Source organism: Myotis lucifugus, unplaced genomic scaffold (assembly GCF_000147115.1).
Source record: "Myotis lucifugus unplaced genomic scaffold, Myoluc2.0 scaffold_26, whole genome shotgun sequence".
NCBI lineage: Eukaryota > Metazoa > Chordata > Mammalia > Chiroptera > Vespertilionidae > Myotis > Myotis lucifugus.
Window position 1 is genome coordinate 8,739,100 of NW_005871074.1, and position 10,405 is coordinate 8,749,504.

General features: G+C 43.8%; 1 protein-coding gene across 1 annotated transcript in view; it reads left to right on the forward strand.

The window, feature by feature from the left end:
- The window catches only part of HTRA4 (HtrA serine peptidase 4), a 10,550-nt gene extending 465 nt beyond the window's left edge, over nt 1–10,085 (forward strand). Inside the window, exons 2-9 of the mRNA XM_023751824.1 lie at nt 904–1,003; nt 2,153–2,357; nt 3,290–3,484; nt 3,898–3,930; nt 6,031–6,145; nt 6,517–6,574; nt 6,970–7,065; nt 9,828–10,085. Of these exons, the coding sequence (XP_023607592.1) occupies nt 904–1,003; nt 2,153–2,357; nt 3,290–3,484; nt 3,898–3,930; nt 6,031–6,145; nt 6,517–6,574; nt 6,970–7,065; nt 9,828–9,993 (968 nt within the window). The 3' untranslated portion in view covers nt 9,994–10,085. The remainder of the gene's footprint in view (nt 1–903; nt 1,004–2,152; nt 2,358–3,289; nt 3,485–3,897; nt 3,931–6,030; nt 6,146–6,516; nt 6,575–6,969; nt 7,066–9,827) is intronic.
- Nucleotides 10,086–10,405: the final 320 nt, after the last annotated feature.

Below are 10,405 nucleotides of genomic sequence, written 5' to 3' on the forward strand. Positions count from 1 at the left end.
TCCACACCCGTCTTGTTCAGCCTAGTCTCAGGCGTTCACTTCATCTAGGCATAACGCCAGTTGAGCCCGGTAAGAACCCGGTGGGGCCCATACGGCAACCTCGAGACAGGACTCCTAGTGTTACGGAACTACGCCTGTATAAGAACGAAATATGTGTTCTGACTGTCGTTTATCTGGCCGCTCTTTGAAGTGACAAGAAAGAGGCACTGCCGGTGCAGAAGGGCGACTGCAGGGATCGAGGTGGGTGCCCGCCCGGTGCTCTCCTGAAACTTTCGGGAGGAGCGTGTTTGAATCTCGCAGCTCTCCACGGGTTCTGCCCTGCTCCATTGGCCGCAGGGATTCCACTTCTTGCTCCCGATTTTCTTCCCTCCTGGGGGGTCTCTTTACGGGTCCCCATGTGGTTCCCCCCCCCCCCAGTTCCCTCTCCACACCTGTTAAATGTCCTCTTCCCTTCTAATTTTTTTCCCAGTCGGGGTGATGGGCCTAGTTCCCTCAAGGCGCATCCTTACGCGAGTGGGACCACAGGATACAGGACGGGGGAGACCGAAGAGAGGAAGGGGAAGGAGGAAAGTGGAGAGAGAGGCAGGGGGGGATTGAGAGATTTGAGATCGGATCCCTTGCAGCGGTTCTCAACCTGTGGGTCGCGACCCTTTTGGGGGTCGAACGACCCTTTCACAGGGGTCGCCTAAGACCATCCTGCATATCAGATATTTACATTATGATTCATAACAGTAGCAAAATTACAGTTATGAAGTAGCAACGAAAATAATTTTATGGTTGGGGGTCACCACAACAGGAGGAACTGTATTAAAGGTTCGCGGCATTAGGGAGGTTGAGAACCACTGCTGGAGGATCAGGAGGCGAGGGTCCCATCGCCCCCAGTAATGGAGCATTTCTTCACAGGGACCAGAAGCGCAGGCTGGCTCAGGAGCAACTACAACTTCATCGCAGAGGTGGTTGAGAAGGTGGCGCCATCTGTGGTTCACTTGCAGCTCTTCCGGAGGTAAAGGAGGCGGGAGGCGGCCGCCCACTCCCCGCTGACTTTCCGCTCCAGGTCCGCCTACTGTGAGGCTCAGTGCGGTCCAGGAACCTGGTGAAGGTGCAGAAGGGACACGGGTTCTGACTCCCAAATCTGGGTACTCCTGCGCCCTGAGGTGGCCGGGGTTTCTCTCTCCCTCATCTCCCACAGACAGAATTGAAGGTCAGGGGCCAGAGGTAGAAAGCATCTGAATGATCTTGCTCAGCCCCCTCGTTGTTGTGGAAGGAAATCCTCTGTCAAAGGCCAGTTAATGGTGGACCCTAAACAGGAACCGGCCTTCCTGGGCTCCCTCCCTGCCTGGGCCCTGATGATTTGGCACTAGGACTCAGCGGTTCTCAACCTGTGGGTCGCGACCCCTTTGGCGGTCGAACGACCCTTTCACAGGGGTCGCCTAAGATCATCCTGCATATCAGATATTTACATTATGATTCATAACAGTAGCAACATTACAGTTATGAAGTAGCAACGAAAATAATTTTATGGTTGGGGGTCACCACAACATGAGGAACTGTATTTAAAGGGCCAGAAGGTTGAGAACCACTCCCTAGGTCAGTGATGGCGAACCTATGACACGCGTGTCAAAGGTGACACGCGAACTCATTTTTTTGGTTGATTTTTCTTTGTTAAATGGCATTTAAATATATAAAATAAATATCAAAAATATAAGTCTTTGTTTTACTATGGTTGCAAATATCAAAAAATTTCTATATGTGACACGACACCAGAGTTAAGTTAGGGTTTTTCAAAATGCTGACACGCCGAGCTCAAAAGGTTCGCCATCACTGGCCTAGGTCGCCTCTTGACCACGGTATTGTGATCAGGTTAGGCCTATTTGAAGCAGAGGGCTGCTGCTCTGATCAGCTCTGAAGAGGGAGTGTCCCTGGAAAAGGAGAGTTGGAATCAGCTCTCAGTGGGATTCCCATGAGATGACCAGGCCACTGAACAGGCAGACTCCAATTCCACCTGGAGACAATGAAAACACAGGGAAGAGAAAAGTGTCTGGGAAACTGTGCTGGAGGTTTGCTTGGACCTGTGAGGTTCCGTGTCTCCAGACTGTGGTGCATCCCCTGACTCTCCTGCCCTCTGCTTGCGCTGTTGTCTTTACTGAGACAGGTCACCTCTCAACGGCAAGGATATTCCTGTATCCAGTGGCTCTGGGTTCATAGTGTCTGAGGATGGGCTCATCGTTACCAATGCCCACGTCCTCACCAACCGGCAGCGAATCCAGGCGGAGCTCCAGAGTGGGGTCCAGTATGAAGCCACTGTCAAGGACATTGACCATAAACTGGATCTTGCACTGATTAAGATCGAGCCAAACGTGAGTATGTGAGGTCTAAATCAGAGTCTGCGTATTTGGGGATTTTCATCAATTTGATCATGTTTTCTTCTCCATCCCCCTTCCACCTACAACACACTTTTTCACCTAGCATATGCTGTTTTCTAATTTCCGTTTTTTGGTTGTTTTTTAGTCCCTCTTCTATTTTCTTTCTTTTTAAATTTTTTTAAAGTCTTTTTTGTTGAAAGTATTACATATGTCCCCCTTTTCCTCCCATTGACTCCTTCTAGCCTGCCTGTTTATTTTCTTCCATGCCAGTCTGTATATCCCTAACAATTTAGATTAATTATCCAGCAGTCTTTTTTTTTTTCTTCTTCTTCTCCTTCACTGCCTCTTCAATAGATGCTGCTTCTGGAAACTTCTCTTAGAGTAGTCTTAGAGTAGCGTGAATGATCACAGTGAATTCCGAGCTGCTAAGGAATACTTTGAGGTCCCGTTACACCAAGTGTAGTCTGCACTCCAGCAGTATTGACATCATCTAAGAATTTGCTGGAAATGCAGAATCTCAGACCACAGCCAGGTCTACTGAATTAGAATCTGCATTTTCTTAAGATCCCCAGGTGATTCGTGCACGTATTAAAATTTGAGAAGAACTGCTCTGGGTGATCAGCTTTGTTTGTGGCCAGTTAATTTTGACTGTCAACTTTTGAGCTGGACCTGTGCTAAGTAAATTGCTAATGTCAGTTTATGTTCATCAGTAACTTCACTGTTGGTTTATTTATAGTAATTTATACAAAGCAATACTTTTAGATTTTAGAGACGATCCCAATCATCTTAACAAGTGAGAGTTTGGGTGGATGATTCTTGGATTATAAATGCCAAATGACAAAGACTGTGTCATATATGTGCTGTACACAAACACCAGTTGATTCTCTTCTTGATTGTCTTCCCCATCCTTTCTTGCCCATGTGCAGACTGACCTTCCTGTATTGCTGCTGGGAAAGTCATCTGACCTGCGGGCCGGAGAGTTTGTGGTGGCCTTGGGCAGCCCATTTTCTCTGCAGAACACAGTGACTGCAGGAATTGTCAGCACTACACAGCGAGGGGGCAAAGAACTGGGGCTGGAGGATTCAGACATGGACTATATCCAGACTGATGCCATAATAAATGTAAGTCACTTGGGAAGGCCATTGTGAGCCCATGAGATGCTTACTGGCAGTGCAGTCAGAGCGCCTCCTTTTCCCTTTCGGGATGTCCCAAGTTCAGTTAGATCCTTACGAGAGGGATGGAATGCCATTTTGTTAGACTTCAGCCTGTTTGATATGATAGCTGGCACCCATGATATTGGGTGGCCTGTTAGGGTCTGTCACAGAGGCCACCGCTGCCATAGGAAGTGGTGGTCCTTTTGCTGTTGTTCTTTATCTGCAGTGAGTCTAGTATTGATGATGATGGGGGACAACTTTGCCTGCCTTGGGGGAACAGGAGCTTACTAGCGCGGGCTGTTTTTGGTAAATCTGTTTAGGAACTATGAATAGTTGACAAGGCGAAAAGTACTGATGGTTTTTTCAAATTCTGTCTCCAGCACGGAAATTCTGGGGGGCCTCTGGTGAACTTGGTAAGTGGCCACTTTCCTTGCTGCTTCATGTCTCTTCCTTGTAAAGACTTGACAGATTGCATGGTGCAGACTAATCCTAGCGTAGAGACCTGTGGTGGGATGCTTTTCTATGACTGCATCTTAAGCAAATGGTTAGGAAAACTTAAGATCTACAATGGATTTGTCATCCTGGTGTGTGATCTCACCCAACCAGAGTTTGCTTACACATTATATCTCTTCAACACGCTTTCTGTTTTGTTTTGTTTTTTAAATATATTTTATTGATTTTTTACAGAGAGGAAGGGAGAGTTAGAAACATCGATGAGAGAGAAGCATCGATCAGCTGCCTCCTGCACACCCCCTACCGGAGATGTGCCTGCAACCAAGGTATATGCCCTTGACTGGAATTGAACCCGGGACCCTTCAGTCCGCAGGCCGACGCTCTATCCACTGAGCCAAACCAGTCAGGGCCACTTTCCATTTTCATTGGACAGTTAACAAAGGTCCTGGGTACTAAACCCAGATTTATGTCAAATGACCAATTGTACTATGTAATGTCCCCCTAATGTATATCCTTGAAGGCTCCCTGCTGCCGCATATGAAGAACTGTCTCTCATCCCAAAATGCTAATTCCAGGATGTGGTCTGTCCAGGTTTTTAGTCTTGACCCACTTATAGATGACAGAAAAGCCACACCATGAGTCCATTGTTCTGTCATGTAGTTAATTATTAAAATTATTCAGTCTCTCTAGTGCAGTGGTTCTCAACCTTCCTAATGCCGCGACCCTTTAATATAGTTCCTCATGTTGTGGTGACCCCCAACCATAAAATTATTTTCGTTGCTACTTCATAACTGTAATTTTGCTACTGTTATGAATCGTAATGTAAATATCTGATATGCAGGATGTATTTTCATTGTTACAAATTGAACATAATTAAAGCATAGTGATTAATCACCAAAACAATATGTAATTATATATGTGTTTTCCGATGGTCTTAGGCGACCTCTGTGAAAGGGTCGTTCGACCCCCAAAGGGGTCGCGGCCTACAGGTTGAGAAGCGCTGCTCTAGTGGAAATGCCAGCATTTCTAGTCACTCAAATACATGTGAAAACACGAGAGTGCCGTGCTCATTGACGCAGCCTGTGGTCGTGCTCTCTGAGTTTTTGAGCGCATTCATTTTGGTTCATCTTTACATATTACACTTACTTGTAGGAGGATGAATTGTGTGTGACGTTATTGAGCGTTTTTTATTCATAACACTGCATGCAATTTTTTGTGCCTTCTTTCTCCAGTGGACAAGGAGTTTACTAGAATTCAGACCACACTCCAGACCTTCTGAATTATAATCTGTCTCTTAATAGTATTAAATATTAAACTAAACAATATGATGTTTTACCCTTTCCATTACCTAACAGGCTAGAGGATGATGAAGTGCATGAAGAGGAAAGTATTTCTCACTTCATAGCCTTGGTTTAGTAGGGCTTTGTTCCGAAAGTCAATTTACTAATTCTTACGGATAGTTTCATTGAAGTGTTGCTGAAAATCTAACAGCTTTTTGCCTTTGCCATGTTTATTTTTAGTTTCATTTAAGGAATGAAAAGGCAAATACTCCTTGTTCTCTTCTCTGGGTCAAATAACAAACTGTGGTTCACACTTAAAATCAATGTAATTCAGCCCGGCTGGTGTTGCTCAGTGGTTGATCGTCAACCCGTGAACCAAGAGGGCACTGGTTGGATTCCTAGTCAGGGCACATGCTCAGGTTGTGGACTCGCTCCCCAATAGGGAGCATGCAAGAGGCAACTGATCGATGTTTCTATCTCTCGACTCTTCTCCCTTCTCTCTAAAATCAATAAAGACATGTTAAAAATATAAATAAAATCAGAGTAATTTGGCGAAGGAAAAATAAGCTCAAGATTTAAAAAAAAATTCCTCCATAGGAATTTGCACATGTAGGTCCCCTCTACTATCCTACCTACTCTAAGGTAGCATCCATTGATCTGGACTGAAGAAGCCCACTTTTCTGCTAGCCCCTCTGTACCCTGCCCTAAGGGACTCACTTCACTCCCTCCTATTTGTTCAGTTTGCACAACTTGGTGACTGAATGACATCTCCCCTGCCAGGATGGTGATGTGATTGGCATAAATACACTGAAGGTGACCGCGGGAATCTCCTTTGCAATCCCCTCCGATCGAATTCGAGAGTTCTTGGCGGAATTCCATGAGCGCCAGTTGAAAGGTAAGGGGAGGGAGGACTTTTTCTTCCCCTTGTGTGTTTTTGGGAGCACTCAGTCTACTGTGGAGACAGTTCTGTTGAATACTGTCACTGGTACCCAGTTTCTCTAATGGTGGTTCGGGCAGTAATATAAGGACTAGGCACAAAACCAGGCATGGGTTGTACCCAGAAACATTTGGATTGAACTACTGTGGAAAGGAAACCTGAGGGGCAGAGATGGGGAGGTGGGTGGGGGACGGTCTGTACTAATGACAAAGGCGTAGCCTGAGAGGGCAGCTATGATGGAAGGATGTTCTGTGACTCTGGTGTTGTTTAAGATCGCTGAAAGGAGAGAAGTTTTGTTGTTGGTAACACATTATAATTTTCCTTTCCAGGAAAGGCTCTTGCACAAAGGAAATATCTGGGTCTGCGAATGCTGCCCCTCACTATGAAGTAAGTGTGGGTTTGAATACGTCTGGGTCATTTTCAGAAGCAAAAGCCATAGCTGGACAGTCTTGCCAGGGAAACTAAAGTGTTCGGATTACAGCTGGGTGCCCTTGTGGCCATAGGCTCTACTGATGCACCAGCACTCACTGTACTTCTCAGTTTCTTTCACGTGCCTATATTTTATAACGTCCAATGGTTCTAGGCTTTGGCATAGAGAATCAGAGCACACCTGGGGAAGAATAAGGGTGACCTGCTTGATGGAGTCCTCTCTGGCCACTCTGAGCCTTGAGAGAGCAGATAGAATATTTACTGAGATTCATTCGGAGGCTTTGCCCGGGGCTCTGGAGATCAATTTGCTATGCTTCTTAACTTTACAGGAAACCTCTTCTCACTTTTCTTAGCCTTCTTCGAGAAATGAAAAGGCAAGATCCAGATTTCCCTGTTGTGAGTTCTGGGGTTTTTGTATATGAGGTGATTCAGGGAACAGCTGCTGAAAGGTAAGAGAAACCCAGGCCTTTGCCCAGCCTCCTTTGTTCTCGCTAGATGTGTGCGTGGCAAATGTAGGATCTAGAGTTAGGCTGTCCAGCACCGTGGCCCCTGCCCACATGTGGCTATTGAACACTTGAAATGTGGCTGGTATGACCAATGGACTGAATTTTAAATTTTATTTAATTTTAATTTATTTGAATAAAGAAACTAGAAGCATGTAAAATATTTTTCCATGAAACACACCTTTTTTTGGGGGGGAGGGGGGAGGGGAAAACTGCCTTGTACTGTAATCATTGCATTTATAAGATATTATGGTTGTGCGTTGTTTCTAGTGGATTTCAAAGACTTAAAACAGTGTAAAATACATACTAGTAATTACTAAAAGATTACCTGTTAAAATGATAGCTTAGATATATTGAGTTAAATAAGATATATTACTAAAATTGGTTTCATCTGTTTAAAATTTTTTGGAAAAAAATGTGGTTACCACATATGGCATGTGGATAGTCATGCTGATTTAGGCTTGTGTACTCTAAGGGCCTTCTTTTTGGAAGGCAATGGTTCTCTTTAAGCCAAGAATGCATCATGTGAGTTAATAGCCTAAGTCTAAATTAATTTTGCTAGGATCCCCAAGTCTGCCCTTTCAATACCTTAGTTATTAAGAATCAGAAGAATCCAAAGGATCAAAAGTTTAGGAACATACTTTAGGTAATTTAAAATACTTTTGTCTTTGAACTCTGGATGATAGTATCAGGCGGCAGCACTAAGTAAGTAAACAAATAAACATAGAAATAAATCAAGCAAAGGTTAGAGTAGCTTTCCAAAGATGCTCCAGCGGTCTTGATGTTGTTTCGAACATTTACACTAACTACTGAGAGCAGAGGTGGCTTGTCCAACAATTACTCTCCTGGGTCTCTCTCTTAAGCTTCTTCAGTATCTCTCTCTCTCTCACTGTATTTGTTTTTCAAGAGCTCAATAATCTGTTTAGATTACAGCAACGCTTTTAGTAGGGGGCAAGAAACCCTAGGGTACTACCTGTTCAGAATAGCTAAGTGTTAGGTCTCATGTTACTAAACTTGGCTTGTCACAGGCTTTCCTAGCCTTAGTTCCTGGCCCGGCCCGCCACCCCCCCCCCCCCCCCGCCCCGCATCCCAATCCTTATTTTTAACTTCTGGTTCAAGGCCAAAGCTATTTCTTTCAGCTCTCCAAGGCCTTGCTACTCAGGATGTGGTCTGTAGCCCAGCTGCATTAGCATCAGCTGGAGCTTTTGGGAAATGCAGAATGACAGGCCTACCAGTGAATCAGAAACTGCATTGTAAACAAGATCTCCTTGATTTGGATGCACATTAAAGTGTGGGCATTACTGCTTATTTGATGTCACTGCTGAGACGGAAATCTGTTTTGGCTCCATCCACTTACATCTAATAATAATAATAATTATGATAATAACAGCTGGCATTTATTAACCATTTAATATATGTCAGGCATCATTTAATATTTTTTACATGCTTGGTTTGAGCCCGTAGTCTTATGATATAGGTATTATTTTACAGGGGACACAGCTGTGGCAGAGAGCGGTCAATGTGAGAGTTACACAGTAAGCCAGACAGCAGGGATGTGGAAACTCAGTTAACCTCTGTATTATCCTGCTTTCATGGCTGCTCTTCTTGCTTCTGAGAGGCACACTGATCAAGTGGCAAGAAGGGTTTTCAAGTCTGAAGACCAGGGATCAAATCCTAGCCTTTTACAAGTGGTGGGACATTTATCCTGTCTGAGCCTCATATTTGGGCTCAGCAGTAATTTGCACTCAGCAATAATTTGCAGGTTTCTTTTTTCCACTCACAGAACTACCATGAACTGAGTTCTCCCTTTGTGCACTGCACCAGTCACCTTCCAAAGTAACCTTGTGCTAAAGGCTTTCCATGCTTGTAGCTCTGTCTACCTTCAAACTTCTCTTCACATCCTCTTGCTTTAAATTTCTATTTTTTCACAAATTCCACATATCTTGGTAATCCTATTATTCTTGCTTCTCCTGCAGTCATTTAATTTTATGGCCCTCTTCCAGCTTATTTTTTACTTTAAGATAAGTCAACAGCATAGCTATGTATTTATTGCATGTCGGAGGTGGTTTCTGTTTCTAAGATATACAGTCTATGTGAAACAACTACGTATGTAGGAGACTGCATACAGTCACAACTTTGGGGAAAAGGAATAGAGAATCAGAGCCTTCAATATTTAGACTTGGAAGGGTGATTAGTTTCTTACTGGGAACAGAGCTTTTAGTAGTATAGCTCAACATACTCTCTCGTTCCATAAACTATGGTTGAAGATGGGGTAAGTGGGCTGTCAAAATCAAACTGATCAGAGTGTAGCTGTCTGGGGAAAAATTTATTGACTGGACTTTTCATGTTTGCTCATAAGAATGGGAGTATGCTTCAGGTTAACAGAGGTCAGAGATTAATAGAAATGAAAAGCTAAACTCCTATTCCAAACAAATTGCAATATATGGGAGGAGTAAACTTCTTACACATGATTGATTGTGGTAGAATATTAATTTTATGAAAGTAAGTAGGATTGTTGTCTTCAAGGAGATTTCACAGTATATCTTAGAACAGTCCTCATATTTGAAAGGATTGAGGCTATTTCTGGTTTCCCGGTTGGTGTGTTTATTACCAGCAAAATAGTAGTACCGTAAGAGTTAGACATTAAATTCTAGCTGGGATGAGTAAAACTCTTAGAGTTTCATTTTCCTTTTTTTCTCCCCTCCCAGCTCTGGGCTGAGAGACCACGACGTAATTGTCAGCATAAACGGGCAACCTGTTACTACCACAACCGATGTTGCTGAAGCCGTGAAGGACAATGATTCCCTTTCCATGGTGGTTCGTCGGGGAAGTCAAACTTTGATCCTGACAATCACACCTGAAATAATTGATTAAGTATCTTGATTTAAAGATAAATTATCTAACAAACCCAAAGTTATATTACCTGTTTGTATTGAAGATGTGCCAAAGATGGCTAGGGGTTTTAAGATCTTTCTTATAAAGGAAAATGAATGCTTAAGTATGAGCGCACGTGCATGCGTGCGCGCGCGCACACACACACACACACACACACACACACACACTTGGGGACTATTAGGTTGGGGGTGTACTGCTAAGAAGCTTTACTAAGCAAGTGGAAGAAGGATGTGGTGCCAAGAAGTCTGGGAAGCTGAGAAAATTTTACTTAAAGATAGGAACAACTGAAAAAAAGGCAGTTTCTAATTTAACCTTGACAGAAGGACATTTTGGTATTGTTAAACTTCTCTATAGCCACAAACTCTCTCACACACACACACACACACACACA